At 39.3% G+C, this 27471-nt stretch overlaps 2 protein-coding genes across 4 annotated transcripts in view; one reads left to right on the forward strand and one right to left on the reverse strand.

Moving 5' to 3' along the window:
* tasp1 (taspase, threonine aspartase, 1) overlaps positions 1 to 17051 on the reverse strand; it is a 30855-nt gene extending 13804 nt beyond the window's left edge. Inside the window, exons 1-10 of the mRNA XM_050071782.1 lie at positions 16873 to 17051; positions 15921 to 16125; positions 15220 to 15287; positions 13218 to 13286; positions 12123 to 12243; positions 11259 to 11343; positions 11104 to 11183; positions 10576 to 10682; positions 6722 to 6841; positions 4446 to 4524 (exon numbers count right to left, since the gene is read on the reverse strand). Coding sequence (XP_049927739.1) covers positions 4446 to 4524; positions 6722 to 6841; positions 10576 to 10682; positions 11104 to 11183; positions 11259 to 11343; positions 12123 to 12243; positions 13218 to 13286; positions 15220 to 15287; positions 15921 to 16083 — 892 coding nt within the window. The 5' untranslated portion in view covers positions 16084 to 16125; positions 16873 to 17051. The remainder of the gene's footprint in view (positions 1 to 4445; positions 4525 to 6721; positions 6842 to 10575; positions 10683 to 11103; positions 11184 to 11258; positions 11344 to 12122; positions 12244 to 13217; positions 13287 to 15219; positions 15288 to 15920; positions 16126 to 16872) is intronic.
* Positions 17052 to 26060: 9009 nt separating this feature from the next.
* macrod2 (mono-ADP ribosylhydrolase 2) overlaps positions 26061 to 27471 on the forward strand; it is a 468001-nt gene continuing 466590 nt past the window's right edge. For all 3 annotated transcript variants that reach the window (XM_050070646.1, XM_050070648.1, XM_050070649.1), the window contains exon 1: positions 26061 to 26269. In XM_050070646.1, coding sequence (XP_049926603.1) covers positions 26233 to 26269 — 37 coding nt within the window. In that variant the 5' untranslated portion in view covers positions 26061 to 26232. The remainder of the gene's footprint in view (positions 26270 to 27471) is intronic.

The following is a 27471-nucleotide window of genomic DNA, read 5'->3' on the forward strand; positions in this document are numbered from 1 at the left end:
TGAATTCTGAAGAGATCAATATGTACGTGCATTTCCTGATTACCATTTGTAATACTATGCTTTGATATTCAAAGCTTGTCAAAATGATCACATTTTCCTAATAGATCTGATTATTAAGTTACATAATGGAAAATATTGCAAAAGTAAGATTATTTTTTTAGATTGTACAAAAGATTTAGTGATGCCGCAGTCATTTTAGCACATTCTCAGCAGTGTGATGACATTAAGCTTTATTATTTCAGATAAATATGACAGCACCTTGCTCAAGGGCACACTGACAGTAATTGCTGAGGGAGCGTTTGTGTTTCTTGTACAGTTTTCCCTACCCAGATTCCCAGCTGGTCTGGGAATTTGAAACAGCAACCACCCAGTATAAATTCCACCTCTGTAAACTCTGAGCTTTGGCTGGCTCAGTGCATAACTACAGTATGTGCATGCATACTTGCAGCATGTATCACCATTACACATCTATGCATCAGTTTTATGTTAACAGGCTTTTAGTTTCCAGAGATAATTTTCTAGAATTTAGTTCAGCTTAAATGGCCAAACAAAAATAGTATAGAAACTTAAAATTAACAGTGTTACCTGTAAGGGCTGTGACGCACATTTCCTACAGTTCACAGAAACAAAACTCCTATGTAGAAATCTAAATAAAATCAGATAAGTGCTAGAAAGAAAGCAATTTGTTAAGTATTTATACAAACCAGGATCTATAAAAACCATGGTCAGCCCGTCTTACTTTACCCTCTACCACTTTCAAGTCAAATCATAGCAGGTGTACTTTTTTATATCTTATGCTTCTTACTGTTTGAAGGACCTGGTTGTTTGGAAAAAGACAGATATTAAATGCATGCTGCATACGTAAAATATGATCTTGATCTTTCCTATATGTGAAGTCTGCCCGCACTCAGGAAAAAGACAAGAAATGTGAAAGTGAAAACACATCTGGCAAAAGCTCCTGTGAAACCCCATAAAGACTGAAGAATATAGCCTTGTTGTTTCTGTAAACACAAATGAAGGCCTCGTAAAATATCAGGTAACTACAACAAAACCGAATGCAGGTCGGTAACTGTGGAGACCAAATGCCTGCAGCAATTTGAAGTTCTTATTTTAATGAGAGCAGAACGTCAGATTGGCCAGGTACTGTGCCTTTTGTACTGTGTTTACCGTAAACCGCTCTGTCCCAGGGGAATGAGATATTATGGCAGCACAAACACAGTTGAACTGGAACTGCAGCGAGACGCCCAGACGAAAGCAACTCAACAGAAGAGAAATGTAGAAAGGTACGAGGCCAACAATGTGAGACACAGTATGTGACAGTCAACAGCAGCGAGAGTAAACAGTGAAGTTGGTGAACTGTTCTCTCATGGGCCACAGCAAAGTGAAGGCCAGACGAAGCAGTCAACGCATATAAAACAATGACCCACATGAGCCGCATATTACAGAACAGACTAGAATGGGGGGGGGGGCGTGACATACAGGGTTGAGGACCATGCTCCTTGAGTCAGAATGAAAATGATTGTTTTTCTGTTTCTTTTGATGGGAATGCCTTTCATGTTAGGAAATTAAAAACAGGTGTCGTACTGGAACACACATTATGTTCTCCATACCCATACGGAAAGCTTTTTTTTTAAGCAACTTCAAAGGCAAAGCCACAATATAGGAGGACAGGATGAGGTGGAAATACATACAGAGCAAACATCTATACTTCATCTACTGGGATAAATGATGAGCAGTAGACTATTATCAAGATTGAGTTCTTATACTGTTTGTTTAATATAATAAATACAGGATAGATCAGTCGAAATGGGCTGGACGATTTATAATCTTTAAGCTGCAGACTACAAGTGACGGACCTTTAATACCAAGCTGTCATCATGTCTGATACAAATGTACAGAACATAGTTAAAATCATTATTTAGCTCCGAGGCTACGTCCAAAAGCAGTACATAAAGTAATAAAAACCTTCATGATGATAATATATCTAAAAAAAACTGAAGTTATGATCGCAGTACAAAGTCCAAAGAATTGTTTAGACTCACTATAAGTGCTTTTGTTGTTAGACTACCCTAAACTTCTCACCAATTGCTAGTTATAATGTATTCAGACAAGCTTTAGCGGTGCAAAACGCTGGCTATCTCAGTGCTCTGAGTACTATATGACTCAAGCTTCAGCCTGTCTGATCAAATCAGCTCGTCTGCACTGACATGCATTAGGCTACAGATCCACATCAAAAGGTTTTAATGTTCCCCAGAAGCTATGTCGCAGACGTCTACACATCTTAAAGAAGTGGGCTAATATAGCCCCTCGACCTCACATTCGGAGCCATACAGCTCACAGCCAGCAATGTTGCTTTCAGCTAAAAGATGCATGCACTCTCCTTTTTGGGAAACACTAAAGCACACTTGTATACGTTGTGTAAATATGTTCAAGAAGAATGCGAGTTGTTTTTGAAATGGCAGATTGGTCCTGAAAGGGAAGGATGTCTTTGTCCAATAGAGTCTGTGTATGAGTTTAAACCCTAAAGAGCAGTGAGGTGGTTGCTATAGTTTCTCTATATGCATACATGCATTTTTATTTTGTCTAGAAGTGTCAACAGTCCCAAAGCAGGGTTTTAAAGTTAGAATTATTCTCAGAATTTTCTTCCCTGTCTGCTTTCGGTGTGAATCTTAGACTTTTAGGCCATTCTCATCAGGCTGATAAAAGACTTAAATATAAGAGGTCACACTGAGTGTTGCAGGGATTTTATTATCTCAAGTAGTCCCTGCAGTCTTTCCATCATTAAATATCCATTTTAAATCATTGTTATCAATCAATCAATTTTATTTATAAAGCCCAATATCACAAACCACAATTTGCCTCAGAGGGCTTTACATCATACGACAGCCCTCTGTCCTTTGGACTCTCACAGTGGATAAGGAAAAACTAAAAGAAAAACTTTAACGGGGAAAAAAATGGTAGAAACCTCAGGAAGAGCAACTGAGGAGGGATCCCTCTATGTGTGCCAAATGTGATATGACAACATGAACTGTCTAAATAGCTCTGATTTCCTGCGATAAACTACTGACAAGGTTTATCAGATTGTCAAACCTTTAATCTTGATGACCTGCTAACCACAATGGGAACTTGCACGATTGCCAGCTGGAGTAGTTTAGATTTCCACCTCTGCATGAATTGCAGAAGGAAGGAAGGAATGAAGGAAGGAAGCAAGGAAGGAAGAAAGAAAGAAAAAGAAAGACAGGACAAGCAGCACATAACAGGTGACAACTATAAATCATTTCCATGGTATGAAGTCTCTGAGGGACTATGAGGAGTGTCAGAAACTGTATACAAAGAAATTAACGAGTGCAGAAGATCTGAGTTGTATTGCTCTTAATGCACATGCAGATATTTGAAGTTTTAATAGTGCAGTATTGAAAATAACATGTAATGCAGAATCCAAGTTGAAAAGAACTTTGGTGTATTTAGAGAAAACATTCAATAAGTTCCATACTTTTCACTTTGTATTGGCAGAAGCATATTTTAATCTGTCTTTTCCAAGCAAAGAATTTGTTGACTGTCTACTGCAGCAGAGAACAGAGCATTTTGATATTGGGAATATAAAGTAAAATCTGCATTAAGATTAATAGTTTTAAAAATTGAGTTTTCAGTTAATCACTGTTGGACCTAATTAGTTAAAGCTCGTCAAAGGATAGAGTTTATGACTGTGCATAGCTCACATGCAAAATGAAAACCTGGAAGGATCAATACTTGATCCTTTTTGCATGTGATGTACTATAAGCTGAATTATTTTGAAATATCATAAAAGGTAAGTAATACATATTAAACAAAAAAAGCTGATTTTCTTAGAGAATACATGCACAAGTCTTTATTTTTTAACATAAAGATAAATACATGAATTTTGTAACAAAATGATTTTAGAAACAAAAAATGCTGCATTTACTTTGCATTAGGAATTAACTACCAGGTTTAATACCACTCATTTAGATAAGCACAGTTATTATCTGAAACTAGATAACTGCGCTTGAGGTGTGCACATGTATTATCTTTCTGCTGCACTTCCAGTAGTTCTCTCCATCATGTCTGCAGCAGGTGTCTCATGTCAAATGTCATTTCAAAGCTCTGCAATGCACCTGGCATGCAGCTGACTAAGAGAGAGCTGAGAATGATGACTCAATCAGCTGAGGAAGTGACTGATGAGAGTCAGTCAGCAGGAATGGTTGGAGGTCATCGGAAAGCATTATCAGGCTTTGTGAAGCTTGACTCACCGAGGCTAAATAAGAGGCTCACATCAAATATCTGTTTCTGATTCATATCATCTCCAAAACAAAAGGCAGGCTGGTGGTAAACATTAACGGTAAGAGGAAAAGTTACACACACAGGCAAGGGAACACACACATATACACGACTGCAGTGTAGGTTGTAGAGAGTGCGCTGTGGTATACCTGAGGTACTCACTGCTGTAGAGTAAGGGTTCATGTTACAGGCATTTTCAGCCCAGCAGCCACATCCATAATGAGCAGCCTGAGAAGAGAGAGGGACAGAGCACGTTTTAGATGCAAAGGAGTTTCACTGCGGTATCAGTTTTAACTTTTCTGTTTTGGAAGTAATGAAAAGATCATAAATTCTCAAATAATCACTTTGCTTTGCTCACGGCCAAATGTAAGAATTTTAAAACTAACACTGCAGGCTGGGGTGGACATTTCAGCCTAATTCACATTTCCACATCATTAACTACACTAGAATAACATGGCATACTCAGGACTCTACTCCTCTGAGCTTGAGGTTTTTAGTGTTGATGAGGTTAAGGCAGTAAATCCTACTGATTCATTCATTCTGTTCCCAGTGTAAAGTTGTTGTTTTTTTTCCTGTTAAGATGCTGTTCATGCAAACTCATAACTTCCTGCAGCTTCCTCAAAGTAAAAGACTTCCAGCACGGAAATGTTTTACTGCAATTTGCTGGGTTCACTTTGACATTAAAGAATGGGGCACAGGAAATGAGGATGATCAGAGTGTCTTCTTCAGTAGGTCACCTCATTAATTAAGGTCTCTGCATTAAGAAGCAAAACTTTAGATCTATTAATTAAATCAAACAGCAGTGATGCCGGATTGAGGCAGACGCAAATGGAGGGGATCAAAATGCTGGGGGGCTTCTTTGGTAACAAAGACTCATATCTGCTGCTTTCAGACTTTCTAAGGCTGGATTGATGAGTTAATTTTTGGTCACTAGGCAGCATAAATACTCCAAAACACGCAGACAGATTGATTTGATTCTTTTGACTAAATGAACTGATACATTTAAAAACAATGCTGATTCCTTCCTATGGAGCCTATATTTAAAAATAAATGTCCAGTAAATTTCTGTCAGCCTGGTGCAGAAAGTTTGGCTGGCTGCTGTCCTCTTAGCTCCTCATGAGCTGCTGCTGACTGACAGACAGCTGGTTGTTGGGACGGAGACAGGCGAATAGAGTTCAGAGTCACTGCGGATCAAACTGACAGAACGCTATTGCAACTTTTTTGGTGAAAATGACTGCAAAAAACACATTCAGGAACTGTGAGATGGCATCATAAAGAATGTGTGGGCTGTCAAACCAAAACAATGAGCTAAAAGAGGTTAAAAATCCCAGTAGCGTTGGGTATTAAGTCCCTGTAGGTTTCTTAATAACTTTCTCATAAAACACAAAGTCATTTAATTGACTGTTAATACAAATAAGACTGATTAAAGTCATTCTCAGCAGCACTTTGTCTATTTGGTGCATCGTGCTCAGGTTATTCTCCATCTGGTTTAGGGCAGAGCTGAGCAACCTTTACCATCACAAGTGCAAATAAAATAATCAAAACATCTTTCCAGAACCGTAAATCATGTTTTAGTCATATAATGTAGGTAACACAGCCTATTAAGTCTAAATTAGCCTCTCACCATAACAAATAGGTAAAAATACAAGGTGGCTACTATGCATTGGGTTATTTATGATTTTTTGGTACTTTAACTTTGTGGCGTTGGTGGTAAAGGCAAACAAATCTGTCCACACGTTGCTGAATTCTCTATTTTCCCCCCAAGACTTGAATTTGGAATCAAAAGCTAGCCTAGCCAGGAAGACTAAAGATTAGATATCGTGATTGATATTCAACAAGTTTTACAGTAAAAGGGACCAGGTCACAGATGTATGACGCACATTTTGGTTGACAAAATGTTAAAACATGTTTTTTTAATACCATGTATGGGCTGTATATTTTTATAATGGGAAAATGAAAAAAAATCACTTAAGCCTACAACAATGATAAATGAAAACTTAAATGTTAAAAAATAACCATTATTCATTCATAGATCATTTTTTGTCAAAGGCAAAGGCAGCCACTGGCGAGGGGCTACAGAGCCACATGCAGCTCCTGAGCTGCAGGTTGCCTATAGATGGCCCACCTTAGGTTTAGGTAATTTAAGCAGGGAAAAACCTGTTTTTGTTTTCAGGCTGCTTTATTCACAGCAACATAACACACAAACTACATGTAGGTGTACACTATTTAAATAGAAATTCAACATGTATCCGACTAAAACATTTACTCAAAAAGGACACTAAAAAGAAAGACCTGTCTAATAAAAGCTGTCGCAGAAAAAGGCCTGATTCAGTGTTGTAAATTATATCTTTATGTAATACTTAAAGAAGTGGTTATGGGGGTAAAGACATGAACGGATGAAGAAAGGAGAAGATTGCCTGACTACCTGGCCAACCCTGCCGGGATGCTTCATGGCCAGACCTCCACTGGACACCGCTGCAGCTACATTCCCTTCCAGGTCTACCACAACAGCTCCCACCGTGTCGAGGCACCCTGAACCATTTTCCTGGATCACAATAAAGAGAGGAGTCACATGAACAGAAAAAAAACACACATATATACAAATTGACATGTTCAAATGAGAACTGATCTCATTTTAGGCAACATAAGGAGGAGAAATCCGATCATTCACATTCTGAAGCAGAGACATCATCTTTGACTGAGGACATTTCCAAAATTAATGTAATGCATGAATTTATGAATCACTCTTCCTTGCCCTTCATATTTCATCAAAAATGTGCTGTTGTGATTTCAATCGGCTGTTTTTTTCTTCCCTGATTGCAGTTTGCTTTGGAAGTGACTTGTTTGTGAACCATCATGACTCAGATGGCATGATAAATAGACTCCTACGGGGTAAATGTGCAAAATGGCATTATGATACATGATCAGAGCTCCACTTCTACCAGAAACTTAACATCTTCATTGAACCCTGGACTGAAAGGCAGAGTAAAAAAAAAAAGGCTACAGTGTTTCTCGTCTGTCTCATGCTCTCCTAAATCAGCCCTGTCTCCGAGCTTTTGAGGCCAAAAAGAACCAGAGCCAACTGTTGCAAAATGCTACAAAAGACCATCCTGTCATTCCTTATCAGTGTCCTTGAGTGAAAAAATCCACAGTAAATAATGACTGTAAAACTTTAGGGCATCTTTGGGATTATATGGAAATGCTTTAGATTTTCCTAAACAACACTGCAACTATACACCATCATGAGACAGGTGCCTATACTGCACAGAAAAAAGTAAGACTGGAAAGATTTTATTGCTTGGCAAAAAGACAGAGGCATAAAAGGAACACTGTGTACGCAAATTAAAACCAGACTTGCTACAATGATGCTTTGTGTTGAACCCATAAGTCTCTAATAGCCGTGATACAAAAGGAGGTTATTTCCTGTTAATTGACTTTATATGTCAATGGCAGAGTGAAAAGGTTGATGCCAAATTCATGTAAAATGACCTAAAACTCTGACCACGGTATGCATGTGAACAGTCACAGTCTGAGTATCAGTCATGGTAAAATCGCGGTAGCTTAACTGCACCAAATGGTCACATATTAATCTTTTATAGGTCGAGCAGTTTTGTGTAAACATGTAGGAGACAGATGAGGACAGAGGGCAACTCAAACCTTGAACTCTCATTAGGCTAACAAGCTGTTTGACACAAAAATCTATCACTTAATCATATATCACTTGCCTCGGTCAACAAACAGTCATCTTAGTTGTTAATCTTTCTTCTTGTGGATATATCATTAATACTGAGGTTTGATTTAACTGAACTAAATAAACAATAACAGCGTTCAAAAACAGGTCTAATGAAGCGTATGGGGCTGTGGCTGTTTACATGTTTTACTCCATTTAACACAGTTCACATCCGAACCAAGATAAACTCTCCCACCCTCTTCTGTGCTGCTGCCACTGCCGGTGACGTTAGAGCAGAATGAGTCTGCTCTCTTTCTACTCAGCTCATCATCCAGCCACTCTTTGGTTGTGCTGCTCAGGGCACTGAAACTTTGCACTTACTCTTGTCAACACTTTAATCGTTTCTGGGAACCCTCTGTGCAACCTGGTAATGCCATTTCCTTTAACGACCCTGTGAGAATGTGAGATCATAACTGGCAGAACGGATCTTGATGTCTTAGTTGTGGAGCGTCATTAAACTGCTTTCTTGTATAAAATACCAAATTGTACTTGATGTTTCCTGCCTTCTTTAAGATGCAGTTTAATGTCTTGCATAACTAGCAGTTTGGAATGTGGAGTAGGCTGCAAGTATACTGAAACTGACTTGAGGATCACACATTCATGTGAGTTTGAGTATGTGTGACTCTCTTGTGATTTTCTATAAGGTAGAAAAGCATGCTTATACTGTTGCTACTGCTGATCTCTCCTACGTTTGACGCAAATCAGTCTTTGTGTAATAATTCTTGGGAGTTAAATTATTGTTTTAATTTAAAGCCACAGTGTGTAGGAATTTCTCCCATCTAACGTTGAAATCATATATTGCATTCAAACAGATGGCGCACTCTAGCGCCTCACTGTTTCAAACACGTATTGCAACAACTGTAGCCGCTGTGTACCAAAAAGCTATGATAACACTGATGAAACCATGTCATCCGATACTACATGGAGTATTCATTCAGGCTCCTACACAGACACACGCGACGCGAGTTGACAAACCCCCTCCTCACCATGCTGGCTGTGTTTACAACGTAGGACTGTTGGGGCGGATGTAAATTGAAACAAACCAATCACGTCTTGTCCTTTGACAACTGACAAGTGGCTCAACCTCACACACCTCATCCCTCTCCTCGCATTACTGCGCCGCTAACAGCTGTTAGTGGCCAGCGGCACTACTGCCGCATAACAAAGTCCCACTCTTTGAGCATAATGCAGGATCATGTATTATGCAGCATCACGGGAGACGGAATCCTCGTCGCCAAGAAAGTGCAAAAGGGAATCAAAAAGGCAGCGTGACCGGCAAATTAAAAAAACAAGGGTCAGCATTGGGGTTGCCTTTCCCAGGTGGAGAGAGCTGCTGAAGGAGAAAGGTAATACAATCACAGGCCAGCGCTAACAGCGGCTAACAGCGGCTAACAGCTAACAGCGGCGCAGTGATGCGAGGAGAGGGATGAGGCTGTTAGCGACTGGCCGCTAACAGCGGCTAACAGCCAACAGCGGCGCTGGCCTGTGATTGCATTACCATTCTCCCTCAGCAGCTCTCTCTACCTGGGAAAGGCTACCCCGATGTGGGCCTTCGTTTTTTTAATTCGCCGGTCACGCTGCCTTTTCTATTCCCTTTTGCGCTTTCTTGGCGACAAGGATTCCGTCTCCCATGATGCTGCATATGCATGATCCTGCATTATGCTCAAAGAGTGGGACTTTGTTTCAAATTTGCCAGGGTAGTAGCGAAGCGCCTCTTGCTCCTCTCCTTCGGCTCCTCAGTCACGCAGTGCTGGCCTGGCTCTCAACGAAAACGCCGAAGGCGGTGCTGTATGTCCCTTGCTGGCGGGTGTATTCTCAAGATGGCGAAACGTAATGGAACCCCACAGACGACTTACCCGCACAATGTACAAACAAATCCGAAATTCTCCTTTTATGAGAATAAATCAGATTATTGGTGGAGGTAATAGTACACCAGTGATGACATATTTATGAATGCAGACATCAATTTTTGCCAATAAACAACTGAAAATGTTACACAATGTCCCTTTAAATATAACAGCACAGTTTGATCAAATTGAAGCACAGCTCATTTTGTCATTTCATTAGACCTCATTGCAGCACCACGTGCAGGCACAGTATCACTTTGTCCCTCTCAAGGAAGTACCACCCATGAGATGGTACAGTCATGTTACGTTTGTGGTGATTTACATGGATTTTTTTTGGCTTATCAACAATTGATTTCTGAGCCTTGTTTAATATTTGAATGTAGCCCAAGCAGGGAAAGTTTCAGGTTTCATCTGACAGGCCAAAATATGTGGTGGAAGGCCAGATTTGGCCCTTAGGCTGCTATTTGCCAACCAATTTTTTATTACAGATTTTGTTAAGTGCAAATGATGTTCGTGTTCAGGTGGTTAGATGGTTAGCATCTGTGAAACGGAGGAAAAAAGGTTGTTCGCTGTAAGTAATACAGCTATAAAATCTGCAGAAAGGAGTGAGTCCATTCTGACTCGAGTGATGCAGCTGAGAAAGAATACACTTGACGCCATTTAAATAATTTATGGTATCTTAACTGATGACATAGCACTTACATTTTCACTTGATTGTCGTCTTTTCTTGGCCTGATTATGTCCCGTGTCCATTTTTTCTGCCAGCTCCATTTTTCGTTTGTTCCTCTTGTACGCAGATAAACTGAACTCTGTGTGTGGAAAGAAATCTCATAATAAACCCATATAAATGAATGCACTTCTTTCAATGGCTGTTTTAAAGTATTGTGTTTTGGTTAAGATTTGCAGCTACAGAAAATCAGTCTCTTAGATGAGTGGTTCCCAACTGGTCCACCACAGGATCCAGATTTGTCCTTAGTCATTACTTCAACGTCCACACAGTTTCAAATATTCAGCGTCACACTTCTCTGTTCAGTAGCTGTCTGTTATTCACTCACTCTACAGCAGGAAACGGCACCTCAAAATAAAAGCTCTGTACCGGATAATCACTGTACTTCAAAACAAAGTGTCTTTTTTACATACTTGACACTTGTCCACTTGGATCGCGACCCACCAGTTGGGAACCACTGTCTTAGATGAAGCATGTTTCTGATTCGGTGCAATATAACTCACTGGTGGCCATTTTCTCTGAGGGGCATGGTGGTATTCCATGACTGACTGCCCAGTCGTGTGCTCCTCGCCCCACTAAAAAGCTGACAAAAGAACACAAATTAACAAGTGGATATTGTCACATTAATACAACAATAATTAATAACCATTATAATCACCAGGGTGGTATTCTGCCAGCTGATAGTTTCCCTTTCTGTGCTTCACTCAGTAGACGGTTTGCAACTAAGACTGGGTTCTTAATACCTGAAGGAAAAGTCAGAATCATCACAGGGCTAGCAGTTCATTCTACTTAATTTTTTACAGTGTGAACAAATCCAGATACTTTACAAACACACATAGTAATCCCTGATTCAAATCAAGCTTAGTTATACAGGTGGACCGAATATGGTTTTGATTTTTGTCATATCTGTGTTGAATTTCTGTGTATTGTTAAAATTTGTTCTGTTATTTTTCACATGGAATCTATTCACTTAGTTTACTGTCCATTTCCTTATTTTGCCATCGTCCCACAAGCACACCTAGGCAATCTGGGTTGCTTTCAGACTATTCTAACCTCATGAAAAACACAGGTTGTCAGGTATGCATTTCTATATCGATGCCAGCAAAGTTTAAGTCATCATGTACAAATAATGTGGAAAACTGTTACATGATGCAGATGTAGTGATTAAAACAATCTGTTGTCTTTTGGACATCATGTTAACTGCCACCCCTGGGCGGTTATTTGGAATAAATCATGAGTCCTTGCAAAAAAAATTGCTTTTGTTTAAAGCCTTCAAGGAAAACTATCTGCGTATGCGGATGTGTACATATTAACAGCATTTTCTGGTTGTTCTCCAGGTAAAAAGTGGATGCCCCCCCCATTGTTTATGAACCTCTAAAACATCTGAAATGGTAGAATGTAAATCAGTAAAACATAAAACATAGAGGCTTCACTAATTGCCGTTACTTCCAGGTGACTGAACTTCAGGGCCACAACAACACATCAGTATTACATGAATACCACTACGTGTGTAATAACTCACCACTGATAGCCCCTACGGCGCCGTAATGCAGCGACTTCCCATCCATGATACTGGCATCACATTCAATTTCCCCTGACAAATTAAGGTTGGAGCCCATGCCCGCGTTTGTAAAAGGAGAGTCCTGAGAACAATTAAAAACATGCAAAGTCTAGAATAAAACTCTATTTTGCAATGAACCTTATTGTCAGTGTTAATATGCTGAAGGAAAGTCATTCTATCTTTTTATACAGCTTAACCAAGAAAAAAATGTCACTCTTTCTTATGGTCCAAAGTCCTGGTGTAATGGAAATAATTTCAAACAAGACAAGAATCAATATCTATTCTCGTTTAACTTTTCAAATCAGCAGCTTATGTAATGGCCCTGCTGACTGTACTGCATTTAAAGACTTTAAACACTGCTTTGAAACAGCCTGATCAAAGGAAAACCACTATTATCACCGACTGAAAATCAAATACAGGATGAGGTTTAAAGCAAGACAATTAACAATATGTTACAACGTCATTAAAATTGCAGCTGGTGGACTACTCTCCGTAACACAATAACAATCCTGTTGCCACTTATGTTATCAGTCTGGGACTGTAATGGTGACACTGATTGGCTGTTTAGCTAATGCTCCTCTGTTCTGTGATAGCATCTTATTATGATGCTTCATTTTTGCATTATGCTTGAACTGTTTTCTAATGACCAGATGATGGCTCCAACTTTCTGACTTCTCCTGACTTGTATGCATGTATACAGTACATGGCTCTTCTTTGCTGCACTACATTTTTTACATGTACATCTGTGCAGCTGCAGAGAGTTCATCAGAGTCACTGTTCTTTATTCCAAACCTGCCCTAAGGAAAATCATTTCTTACATCATCTGACAGGATGTGTGTACATGTTTCGGAGGCTAGAGTGGAATAAAGCTGCTTTGGATAAACACATACACATGTCAAATTAAGTTTCATATCCTCACCTAAACTTTTCTGGATGCTGATTTTTTTTTTTTAAGTCCAGTCTGGGCCTAAGTATTAATTTCCTCTGAACTGGAGTGTTGCTGCATACTGAGGTAATGTCAGCTGAATAATCAAACCTGGACCAAAATCAACCAACCTCAAGTTCAACCAGTGCTGCAGCCACTGCTTCCACTGCAAGTGCCCCAGCTTTGAGTCGGTCCACGGCCTGGAAAAGACACATGCAATAAGGATTCTGGATTGAGTTAAGTGTGGCTTGTCTGTGTGTATGTGGGGAAAAGGGACACAGACAGCATGAGGTAAAAGAACCCTAAAATAAATCTGCATGGCCTAATCAAAGTGCTACATCCAGTGGAAACTGAGCACAGCTCGTCACCCATCCAACACCATTCCTTTTGTGAAGTAAGGGTGATGGCAGCACCACGAGTTTGTTTTTCAGTCGTACAGATGTAAGGAACTTATGAGGACATAAGGAACAATGAATGAAACAGAATACAAAGACATTCTTGAGAAGAACCTGCTCTATGGTGCCAAAGAACAAAGACTGCCATTCCAACAGCAAAATGATCTTAATACAGCCAAATGAAAACTGGAATGACTTCAAAACAAAAACATTAAAGTGCTTGAGTGCTACTGCCAAAACAAAGATTGGAATCCCACTGAAAATATATGAAATGACAGCTGTTCACAGATGCTCCCCATCCAACCTGAGCAAACAGAAAGTCGAGGAGAAAACCCCAATACCTTGCTGATCAAGCTGATAAACAAGGGTACTCTATGTGCTTTTTGAAGACATTTGATTTGCAAGCAAAAATGTATAAGAGGGACGTTTACACATGTTAGTGTTTAGCAACTTTAAGTTACCTAATTTGTTGTCACACCAAATTGTAAGACATGAGGCAGCATTAAAACGTCAAATTGGAGTACTGACCTAGTCTTTCTTTTTTGATGATCTACATTAAAGGAATACTTCACCCACAAAATGACCACTTGTAAATCAGTCATGCCTTGAATTCATGAACTTTGTTTTTCCTGCATGCCGCCATGGAAAACAGCAAACATGGTGATTTATTGACAAATTGTACTTTAAGGAATACCTCAGTGGCAAAATGAAAATTTGTCAGCTACTCATCGAGTGTTACCTTGAATTCATGAAGAAAACCTTTTTTTATGCCTCAATGGTGAATGTAGAATCCAAAAAGGCGAACATTCTACCTGAAGTAAATGCATGAATGAAGTAAAGAAGGACTGTGTTTAACAACAGCAAAACTATATCGCAACATCCAGTAACAAACTCTCACACAGCTTGTGCAGTAGAGTCCATGTCTCATTTATCCAGTCATATGCTCTGCACTTCTCAAACACATGCATTTTCACTAAAAAACCTTCATATTGGGGCGTCGGTAGCGTAGTGAATAGTGCCGGTGTCCTATGTACAGAGGCATTGCCTCGCTGCAGCGGCCGCAGGTTCGAATCTGGCACGCGGCCCTTTGCCGCATGTCAGTCCCCACTCTCTCTCTCTCTCTGTCTCCCCATTTCACTCTCTGTCCTGTCATAAAAGGCAAAAAGCCCACAAATATAATCTTAGCATAGATAACTTTCACTTTGAGTTCATTTTTTAAGTAGTAACCTTTTGGCGAAAATGTATGCGTTTGTAAAGTGCTGAGCGTACGACTGGATAAACTGTAAACTGATGTTTTTATATAGTTTTGCCGTTGTTAACGTGGTCCCTTATTTATCAATAAATCAACATGTTTGTCATTTTCTTCACATATTCAAGGTATGTGATGTTACTTACAATGGTCATTTTGTGGGTGAGTATTCCTTAAAGGATCCAGCTCCAAGTCTTATAGGTCTAATGATGAGCTGGCACTTTTACAACTAAAATTACATTCAAATATAATAACGCAGCACCATTCTTACAAGCAAGCCCTGAAAAGCTACTTAAATTGCTAATCAATGTCAATCTGTTCTGTTGCTTGGCATTCAGAAACTAGTGCCAAGTGCCAAAATATCTGAACTGAACTAACATTCCACTAAGAATACGACCAATTGTGTGTACAAACAGTGCAAGGTTATGTCACTTGTGTGCACATGCATGTATACAGTTTACAATCGTAATACCCTTATGGGAAACTTACTCGCTGGCAGGCTCTTTTGCACACATGCTTGTACTCCTTGGCCTTAGATTCAGAATGGTATCCTGCTCCTGAAAGCAAATAATAGGAAAAAGGTGTGTGATCATTTATACAGCGATGATGAAAGTGATGACCTCCACTAAGCGGAAAACTACACTGGGATGCACATAAGCCTGTTGGTGCTTTGAAAACCATACTACTCTAAAGTATGTTTGCTTATTATGATATGCTGCTTACGATTCCTTTGTAATAAACACTCTTATTATTCATTTATCTTTATTTAGTCAGGAAAATCCTTATGGAGATGTCAGAAATTCTCAATTACAAGAGTGCCCTGGCAAAGACAAGCAACAGCATATTAAAACAAAGTGGCAGACATACAACATATAACAGTTACATATTTTAAGATTTCAAAATCACAACATGGTTAAACCAAAATTCAGGTCATCATATTTTGGATCACATCGAGGGCAATAGCTCAGTCAAAGCATCTACAACCTGATGCAACTTCCTCCAACTCCTTTTTGTTTTTTTAAACATTTGGAGAGACCAGCTTCTCTACACCCAAATCAGTCTGCAGCAAACTCCAAGCTGCAGGAGCAGCATACTTAAAAGCCCATGTTCCCATTTCAAGATGGACGTTGAGGATAGCTAAAAAAAAGTGAGCCTTAATTCTACCTGTTAATCATGATGTGCGCACTTACCTGCATGCACTAAAACAAATCCGCCAACATGCTTTGGCTTCTGATTCTTGCTTGATTCCTGTTTTTTGGACCATGAGTTGGCCAGGGGAGAGGAGGGTTGCTGCTCTTCAGCAGAATTCATTAGACTTTCCATAACCCCTGCATAACTTGACAAGCCGATCATGGCCTACCAGACAGTGGTAAGAAAATCATTTTCATGGAACACCTGTGACAAGAAAATAAACACAAACATTGTCATTCAGGAATAATATAGGACAACACGATTTATGTCTTTGACAGATAATCAAAGTGTAAAGAACCTGTTGCAAAGCAGTATAGTGGTTAACAGCTATGCACCACTGAGACCACAAAGCACTGGCACAAAGGGGGCACTACACAGGTTATTGCTTGGATCAACACTACAACAGAAGCTGATTTCACTAACAATGAATTATGTAGCTGAAGTAATGAATCTGCACATGCTCAGTCATCTCAGCACATGCATTTATCACTAATCAACTTCAGCTACCATTCACCAGTATAACTGGTCTGACAGTGGTGGAGAACAAATAACACATACTCAAGTACTAACTCGAGCACAAATGCTATGTGAGTAACATCAGCCATCAAGCTAATGTTATCTAAAGCCATGCTATCCATAGTCCAGATCCACAACACCACAGATGAAAGCTTGCACATAACATAAAGCTATGATCCATCTCGTTAACCTAAGTTGACGTTATCAACTTTCCAAACTGCCCCTGCTGTTAATGCATCGTTAGGCATGTCAGTTTAAAGTTTGCCTTATTAAACAAGCTTTATTTTGTCCTTTACATTTATGTTTAATTGATTCAGAAAGATAGTACATTAAAAACAAGTAAGTTATTTCAAGTTAAGCTAACAGCCCTGTGTTTTCGTTAGCTTGTTAGCTAACAGCTCGCTAACACACACCAACAAAACAATCTCAACTTACAATTTCCCCTCCTCTCCTACCAGCGACAGACCTGCCTGCTAACCACGACGTCGCCCGACATGTGTTTAATACATATAAACGGCAGCTGGACCCATAAATCTCGCAGAGACAAACTTTGCTGCCACTCACTTCCACTCCTCTGTGCTAACCGCAGCTAGTTAGCTAGAGCATACAAAAGTACTTCCTGGTTCAGATACACGTTGCTAAGGAAGTGCGTTGAGTGCAAACATTGCAACACGTGGATGGAGCGAAGCTGCACAAAAAAGGAGGTGGGTATGACTGCAGAGGAGAGAAAGTAGAACAAAATACATTTGCAAATGCATTTTTTATCGCGGACTTGCATACATAAAATACACACACAAAATTGCGAATTTATTGTGTGGAAAAAAACACGTAAATCATGAATCTGAAACAGTCTGTGATCTAAAACATGAATCAGAAATATGTTACATTTGTGAGGTTATATTACAACTTGCAACTGGAAATCATCATCATCAGTGCATATCTTACATAACAAACAAGCAAAAAAAAAAAAGTTTGTTTATTAATGATTGAACGTTTACATTTTTATTATTTTATTTAATTAAATACTAATAATAAAATAATTCTTTGAAATAATTTAAATAATAATATAATAATAATATTATTAATTAATATTGAATTGGTGAGCTATACATTTTTTTTTTTCATCTTCTGAGGTCTCGACTAAATCCTCATGTGGTTGTCATGTGATTATTAGATTAGATTATCAGACAATCCTTGACCAGAACAAGCTTTTACATGCATTAATATTAACTAAACTATCATAAAAAGGTCAGTCACCCAAATGACCAACATATGTTTTCTCTTTTACCCCTCCTGGAATCTAGTCATGTAGATATTTTTGGTTTTATTTGGCCAGGTTTTGAGATATCTCTCACTGAGATTTCTGCCCCCTCTCCAATACAATGGAGGTGAGTGAATACAATATGTGATTGAGGTGCTCACAGTATAATTACATTTTTTTATTTATTTATTTTTTTTACACCACGTCTTTCCAGAAAGTATGCCCCGGCTAATCCAGACACTTTGATGTGAACAGTTTGCAATGGAGCCAGTATTTTTTATTTTTTTTACAAACTATTGTAGCCTACAATTGTCCTTTGTTTCATTTGCTATTGTTTTTTGTTTTGTTTTTTTAACAAACTATAACCGCCAGTGTCATTGTGTCTTCTTTTTACATGATTCACGGTGTCAGTGTACAAGACATGGATCTGTTGCTGTGTTGTTTGTGTTGCACTATTGTCTGTAAAGCAAATTGCTCCTTGGGGATATTAAAGTTTTTTTAATCTTGAATCTTGAATTTTGAATCTTGAATCAATCTAATACATAGTCAGTGGCAATAAACATATTGTTCCAGACTGTGTGGATAAGTAAGCAATTCCTAATTAAGTGGGGACTTGTCAGTGGTGTAAGGAAGTGCGCTAGTGCACGCTATCGTGCATGTGTTGTCTTGAAACAAATAGAGACTTGACGTTGGACATTATCAACATACATATTACCCAGCAGTCATCATTGCATATCTGAAAAAAAAACAAAAAAAAACAGAGAAAGTAGGAAAATAATCATTTAATTGAATAGTTTTTATAGTGTATTTATAGATTTTGTACTTATATAGAAACAAGTGTATAATTTTGTTTTGGACAGCTACTGAGTATTTAAAAAAAGAAACCATGATGCAGATGGGTTCACCTTTTTGAGGACGTATATAGCAATGACACTGTTTTTAAACTATACTGTAGATTTTTTTAAGATTTATCTTTGAACACAGGTAGGTGGAAATCTGATTCACTTGCAAGGCCAGTTCTCTCTATGGGCTCCTCCACCCCAGGGGCCCCAGTGCAGTTGCACTGCCTGCACTGGGGCTTGTCAAGGTTGATTTCTAGCTGTAGTATAGAGCTGGTTGTGCTAGCTTCATATTGAAGTTTGACTGGGTGAGAGGATATTTCTAAATCCCTCTACCTGTCACTGTCAAAACAATATGACAACATGAAATAATGCCCTCATGGTCAGTTTTCCATGTGAAAAATATCTCAGTAATACCTGCTGACCTGCTGCAAAAGCATGTACACTTGCTGGAGAGGCCTGCAAAAAAAGTTTATTATCCCAAATCCTATCCTAAAGAAAATCAAATACGGAGAAATGAATGTTATTACAGTTTAACTTTACTCTAGTTGTCAGCCATAATACTGCATTGACTTGTAGTGTTTGAAATAAAGAGTAGTTACATTGACTGATTGTGTGTAAATTTAATTGCACAGTTGTCAGTTACGCTAACTGACCAAATAATTTCTAATAAAGCTGTGACTGTGATGGCAGCTGTACAACTTTATTTAAACACCACCACAGGATTCTTTCACAGCAGATGTTTCGTCTAGCAGGAAGCACATAGGTCCAGCTAATTTCCTTAATAACAGCTCAGCTCCATTAGGTGTCTAAGGAGGCATACCAGTGAGACAGCATACAGAATTTCAGGACTGTGAGACTGACTCACCTAAATGGTGAAATTAAGACTGTTTTTGATTCTGACATGGTGTAGCATCAAAAACTGAGAACTTTAAATGTTTGAAATTAAAAACTTGGTGGGTTTGAGTCCGGCTTCATTGCATGGTATCCTTCTTTCTCTTTGTCTCTGTGTGTTCCCTGTCCGTTAACACTCACAAACAGTCAGATAGCAGTGTTCCTCCCACCAAATTCTACTGTAACGCTGTTTGAGAGGAAGAAAAAATACACCACCAGAAGAAAAAGAGCCCTGGAAAGGCACTGCCAGCTGTTTGTCAGGGTGTTAAAAGTGGGCACAACTTTCCTTGACACTTTATTCAAATTTTCTTTAATCACTGCATCTCATTTGCAGCAGATTGTGTCACTACAACTTCTGACAATGTGACAGTGTTCCTCTTCAGTCATGTTTTGCTGCACATTCTTGGATAAATTCCAAGTTGTGTGTCAGGTTAGACAACAGAGACCTTTTAATCAGTGGCTGTCTTTCACTCAAGAGATTTTTTTTTTTTGTGCAAGTTTAGGTCCCACAGCTTCAAATCAAGTCTGCAATGATAACTTTGCTTTCTCCAGAATAGTTGTGGGGCGGTAGGGAAAAGAATAGGATGTGCTTTACCCAAGATATGGCCATTCTGACTTTTTTTTGGCTGAGCCTGTCAGGCAGCTGATAATTAAACCCTGAAGAAAAACATCCAGTTCTTGCCTCGGTGTGAAGAATGACTCAGTATTGCTTTAGACACAGAGAAATACGCAGCCTTCGTGATTAAAATTAGCTGTTAGAATTCAGAAAAGTTCATAAGCCAGTCATTGCCATGCAGTTAAAGCTTTCTAGCAATGTTCCTCTGTCAGCTTTGCACATGAAAGATGTTTTATCATCACAGTCAGTTCAAAAAAGAAGTGAACTGCAAGGGGTATAATACATATAAGTTCTCAATAATGGTGGGCATATGCAAAGATTATTGCTCCCTTAGGAAGTTCTTTTTATGTTTAAGACATAAAACTGCTATTTGAATAAACTGAACATCTTTCACTGACATCCTGTGTTATACTTTCAGGCTATCATAATTCCTATCTCAGAGACTGTAATAACAGACAGTTTGAGTTACTCATCTGTACCACATTTAGACATATAAGGATAACAAAATGCAACAAAGTAATACAAAAAAATATGTATTCAGCTCATAACACCCAGTCATTTAAATTCAACACCAGTCCAATATCATTACTGCTCTCAAACAAGCGCTTTAATGTTTATGGTCCAAGCAAAAGTTGTATGGGTGGACCAAAACAAGCACATTCTTTAATCATAATGCGCAGCGTAATGTTGTTTTCTTTGGATTGAGTCAACAGAGATGAAAGAGTGCTGTTGAGCAATTAATGAGGAGAGAGCTGGGACCAGGGTGCAGAGTGCTGAAGAGGGGCCAGCTAGCCTTTAGGGGGCAGCTTGCCATCAAATGTCTGTGTAAACTTCTGCTCGCTGTTGTTGAAAACTGCCAGTCCAGCTTTAACAGACGTGTTATCTGTTGTGACTACAAAGAATCAATTCATTTGAGGCCTCCTCTGCATCTTTATCCTGAGTCATATATTCACATTCGCACGGGCTTTTTTGTGAGCTAGGCCATCGTTAAATGGCCCCATCATCCCCTTTAAAATCAAATACATCAACATTTTACTTTTAGAGTGCAATTTATCTTGATATTTTAAAGACCTTTGTAATCATACCCTTATCGTACTGGAGCGCTTGAAGTAAAATTGGACAGATTGCTGTTGAAGCCTTGGGTTATTGTTTTGTGTTGTATTGTGGTGTTATGGCAGGGATAGGAGGTCACAAGCAGAAAATCAGAGGTCAGGAATCTTGCAGACTCCTGCAGCGTTGAGTGTGAGCAATATAGTTTCTGCAATAGCATTTTTCCTGTGGAGTGTCGTCTCTCTGAAAATATTCTGCTCTATCATCTGGCAGACATGGTAGATGTTCATTCGGATGACTAATGCTGCACTGTGAATATTTGCATGGTCAGAGTGTGAAGTTTGAACAGTATGCACCATTTGAGGACGGCATATTTGCAATTTCATTATGCTTGCATAATGACAGAAGAAGTTCTTGAGTCTTGAGGGAACACATGATATTTTGAATTGTCTCAGAACACTGCGGTACAATATCAAAGAGATTTCACTTTGCAGCCTGAAAAAAGTTTTATAGGAAGAAATTACTGTCATGTGGTAAAAAGGAAATGTAGAGGAACAGACCAAGTATATGAGCAGAGTAATCTTGCAAAGAAAATTGTTGATACATAGAAGCCATAACAGTTTGGATCAGTACTGTGCATATGCTTTGAACATCTGAACATGCCGAACATCTATCCACACTAAATCTATTCAACTTGGGTTCAGCCAGCGATCAGGAAGGAATTCCTGCTGCTTTGAGCAGGCAGCGAGCAGGCACGCTCTGGTGTGAAGAGACATGCTGGATGGGGGCTTTATCAAATAGAGTAAAATAAACAGAGGGAGCCGTTGCAACACATTTTGCCAAAGCTACAACCCACAGGAATCCTGCAGGAAAAGAATACTCACAGTGTGATGCTTTTTTAATCCAACCCCAAACCCATTCTAAGGATGTAGACTAAACAAAGTGCCACTGAGTAAACCACTATATTCACATCAGTACATCACAATGCATCTCACGACAAATTGCTCTTACAGTTGAACTGCAGACTAGAGGCTAGAGGCGATTGTGATTTCTAAGAAAACCTGCTTGTAATCATGAATAAAACAGTTGCCAAAGCCAGGAATAAGAACTTCTGTAGGAAATTAGAGACATTAGACTGTAATCGTTAATTCTGAGATGCAGGGCTGTATATATAGCTTACAGTTAAGTTGCACACAGGAGAGGAGTTCTAGAAAGAAAGGTCCATACCTGGTGTGTGTTATTAACACATTAAAGAAGCAGCCATTAGTAACAATGAAAACATTTTCACCAATGGTTTTCCAATACATTCAGTAGATACTAATCACATAAACAAACATGATGAATGTATAGAGGTGCGCATCAGAGCTGTGCACAAATGAGCCACTCTCTACCGAGGTGCTTCTCCGAGGTTCTTGGCTCCTTTCATCAGAATAGCCAGCCGCTTCTCACATCTGTGGAACAGATGAGCATAATATAAGACAGAACACAATGGATGATATGGGCAGACACATGTTTGATTGGAAGGTTGAAAAGAACCCACACAAACCACCAAACGATAGTGTTTTCATGTCCAGGGCTGGCATTGCGTCAAAGACAGCATTCAGCAATAGCAACACAGATTCTCTAAAAGTGCAGGAGTGCTGAAAAACTGTTTCTATCTCTAATGATTGTGCATTAGAACTATTTTGCAAAGTATTTATTAATGTATGTGAAAAACTGTGCTTTACATACATTTGTGTGTATGTATTGGATGAGAAGTTTAACATGCATTCTATAGATTCACACTGTCAAACCTCATCTGAGATATGAAAAACAGTAAATAATTTAAGGCCTCAAGGGCCAGTTGAACATAGATGGCTTGAGCCCAGTTTTTCACCGGAGCTCCCCACAGAGCAGAAGCATTTAGTGCTACATCTATAGGCTTGAACTAAGATTCTGAAACCACCAATTACTGCAGTGAACAAATCGTGTGTTTCATCATTAAGCACTGACTGAGAACAGACACGATGATATAATCCCTTCACAGAAATCTACCGAGCCAAATAGTCACTAAAAACCCATCAAAGGACTTATGGATATTGACATAAGAACACGTATAAACAACAATTGCCATAATTATAATTCCTTTAGCCCCTGGGCTCACTTTAAGTTATGGGTAATGTTGTGCGTTTCTCTGTAGATAATTGTGTTGCTTGCTGTAATTACGTTGCTATGATTATGAGCAGGATATGAAAAACATACGTATCAAGCCAACAAGAGATTAAACGATACAATGTTCTTGCTAGTGGCTTGTAGGTACAGGCACCGGCTTAATCTCCTTGTGCCGTAACCATGACAATAACAATTGCCTACGCAGTCCTACACAAATAGATCCTCCAATGTTTGGAATATAAAGATTCTGCCCTGCACAATCAACTAGTCAGTGTGAACAGCCGGCCAAGTTTGATCTTTTTCTGCTGCTCATCAGATATCATGTTGTCTGCATAACACCTGTTGAACAGTGACTGAACCACAATGACCAAACAATTACACACTATTGACCAAATAATAGATGCAATGTGTGTCATTACTTTAAATCATCCTCAGTTTAAACAATGAAAAAGCCAGGACAAAATTACAAAAAAGACAAAAAATCCCATTCATCGTGATAGTAATGTCCTAAAAGGTGTTTTCAGTGACTGGCTGATCACACTTCTAGTCAGGTTGTCACTAAACTGTGGACCGATAAGAATGATAACAGGGTAAGATGTCCTATCTTTACAGGTGTAACAATACAACAGGAAACTGAGGGAGGTGTCAGTGAAGCCTTGGTTGTACATGCCAACACAGTCTCAAGTAGAGGTCTAATCAGGCAACACTAGTGAAAACACCCGTGTGAGCTGACCGTGGCTGTGTTGGGGCTTTAATCTCACAAAAAAACCATAGTATAATCATGTATTTCAGTGTAGAATAACAAGTAGTTTGTGCAAACAAGCCTCATAGAAGTATAGGATGCTTCACTGACAGGTAATGTCAAGGGTCAGAGGTCAGCGCCACACACGTTAGATTCAGCATCGAACGTGTGTGGCCTCCCACCCACTACAGTTAGGTGGGAGACATGCTGACAAAAGGGTTTTGAACTCAAATCCTCTGGATGAAGTCCATTCTCCTCAGTATGCCTCCCTCTGATATAAAAATATCAGAGAGAACATTATTTACAGCAAGACCGCCTAAAAACAGCGATCCCTACCTCCCTGCCTCTGTGAAATATCTGCCAATCTTTATAAGTTTGGAATCAGCTTCTTTGTAGATATTGTATGTGGTGCCAACACTGATCATAAGCTTTACTCAGTTTCTGAAGAGGTTCACTTGGTGCCTATAATGTTGCAAGATTGACATCTAGTGGTTTGGTTTGAATAGTACAGAGGGGAAAACCGCAATGGCCACTTAATTCAATCTCATCTTTGTTTAAGTAGTGCTATAGGGTAAAGGCAGATAGTTTAATCAGCTGTTCCCAGGGCTCCGACTAGGGAAGTTCTGCAGATGTCCCATTGTGGTTTTAAATAGAACAGGCATTGTTATAATATTCTAATATTTTTTTAAATCCATATTAGAGTGGAAACTAATTAAGATATTACAAGGGCAAATTATGAATTTCTGTGCCAGATGTGAGAGCTGATTACTTTGTCTTAATTTCCTAAAAGGGCAGCAGCTCAATGAGATAAATATCTTTAATTTGACTGTAAATGAGATGTCTGGTGAACACTGTGAGAGAGTTTTGCCAACCTTGGTCCCGGGAAACGTAAATCCTTTGCACTTTGTAATATGAGTTTTCGATATAATTAGCCCAAATGGAACAGGGACATATCTTCCACCTATACTGTCAATTTGCTGTTAGTGTTATTAATGTAGGCTTTTTATGAAAAACATTTTCACCGAGCTGTAACAGCTGAACAGATGACACGAAAACTGGATGTATTTCACTAGAATAACCTTCGATTTTAAATATCTGGATCTGGATCAGAGTACAGCTTGGATGAAAGATATTTTCCACTCTCAGATAATGTCAGCGGTCTCAGGAGCAGATGGGTCTGGACCAGAGCAGAGCTAACACAACAGATGACAGACGGTGGTCTTTGGAACCAGCCTCTCACATATGACGGCCCGACTTACTGGTCTGATCTGGTCTATCCTGTGAGAGACTGTCCTCTGCCATGAACAAGGGCAGGTTACCATGCATCACTGCTTTTTATTTTGTGTGTATTTAGTCACATTAATTAAAGTCATATAATAACAGTCATCTCAGATAATACTGGGCAAAATGATAATCAAACCTGTCTTCATGTTGCTAAGATCGAAAGATTACATTAAATTACAGTTCTGGGTCACAAACAAGGCAAATTGTAAGCATATTAGGCAGAATTAGGAAGACTTAATAATGAAAATATGGACATATCATGCAACTAAATCTATCTTGCTATGAGAGTTTATATTAACAGGCATTTTTAAAACAAATTTAAGGTTTTATGATAGGAATATTTAGGGGTTTAAGTAGGTTGTGAAGTTATTATGATATTAGTCTGCAGTACAAATATAGTATACTATTACAAAGCACCCTTTACTTTTCTCTGCAATGGGAGAACATTTTAACTCAAAACACTGCAAAACACACTGTCATATACTGCCAACAACAATCCTATAAAAAGTGCTTTTTTAATTTACAGTACTGTTTCTTCTCTGAGTTCACCGGCACTGACTCATAGCAGCCCTCCCTCTGCACTCTGCAACCGAGTGGCCCGGCGTTACTAGCCCAGCACCTCACACGCCAGGAGGATGAACCGCCGGAAACAACCTACCCTGCCTCCCCAGGGCGTGGACTTCAGCTGATTGACTCAGACAGCGGACCAATCGCGTACCCACTTCCCCGTTCTCGACACCCAATCACAAAGCCAGGATTCGTACACATAATTTACGGCGCAATCATGGTAGGTTTAACCGACTGAGGTCCATAGAAATTTGACAGCTTCACAGGTGAGACAACCGTCCAGAGGCTGTTTCACTTTACATTTCAGTTTTTTCCCGGAGCACTATTCACTGTGAGCCTGGGGTTGCCACAGTCAAAAAACAACCATTCGAAGTCAAATCATTCCGGCAGCATGAGCAAAAAGAAAAAGGACTGGAAGACTGAAAAAGGTAAGGCTTGTTTTGGGGGGGAATGAGGCTATCATCATCATCTCCATGGCAGACAGCATGAATTCAACCATGCCACAAGATTGACAGCCACTCTCCGTGTCTCCTCCGTGTCGCTGTGACAATGCTCACTATCTGGACTATTCGGTTATCCCACACGGTGACTGCACAGATGTTATAGTGATGTTGTGCCTCTGTTTGGCTGCCGTAATGCATGTTTGACATTCGCAACAACACTGTCCACATAGTGCCTCTTGCTTGCTTATTAGCTTACATTTAAGGCTCTGGCAGATTTGTGCCGAGCCCTTATTTACCTGCCAGAGTACTCACAACGAACATAGCCCACCTTCCACCTGTGTGATACACCAGCAGTAGCTCACTGAGTTGCAAACAACCTTCTGTGCTACTGAATATTCCTGTAGCCAAACAGCAGGCACACGGTCACAACAAAAACGGACTGTCTAATAGTTTAAAACATGGTTATTTATAATTAAACGACAAAAACGACTGCTTCAAACCTACAGTCAAAGTTGCGTATGATGCTAGTGTAGTGCTATAGTTTCAGAGACATGTTCGGGATAGACCTGTTGTGCTCAATGGGCCAAGACAGACATGCTAATCTTATCTATATATCTATAAGTTATTCATTTCGTGACACAGACACAGTAGAGGTTTTTTTTTTTCCACGGAAGACGCTTTGACATGCCATAGCAGGTGCAGCACAGGTGCAGTCAATCACGTTAATTAGTGGTGGCGCCGTTCTGTTGCTGCCACCTTGTCCACACTAAATGGGATGCAGCCATCATTAATAGTATTCAATGCACCTGTGGTCTTCCTGCTATGACAAGTCAAGGTGTAGGCTATGCAGTTGCTACTACTGTATGTAAATTCACTGTATTCCTTATTCAATTCAATTGAATAGAACTTTATTTATCTTGTGCCAGAGAATGCTTTAAATTACAGTAAAACTAAGTACAGTAACCACAATTTAAGGTTCACAACCAGAGAACCGGTGGGTTCCCCGGGTCAGGGTCACTCACTGGGCCCAGTTTTAGAACAATAGAGTATTAAATATCCGGCAAAATATACAAAATAGAAGATGTTCTCAAAGAGCAAAAGCAAACCAGTGCCTAAAAGAGGAACAACAGGAGTACGATAAGCACAAGAGTTACTAAAAATGTAAATGATGATCTTAAAATGTTGTA

The sequence above is a fragment of the Epinephelus moara genome, chromosome 19 (assembly GCF_006386435.1).
Source record: "Epinephelus moara isolate mb chromosome 19, YSFRI_EMoa_1.0, whole genome shotgun sequence".
Classification (NCBI taxonomy): Eukaryota; Metazoa; Chordata; class Actinopteri; order Perciformes; family Serranidae; genus Epinephelus; species Epinephelus moara.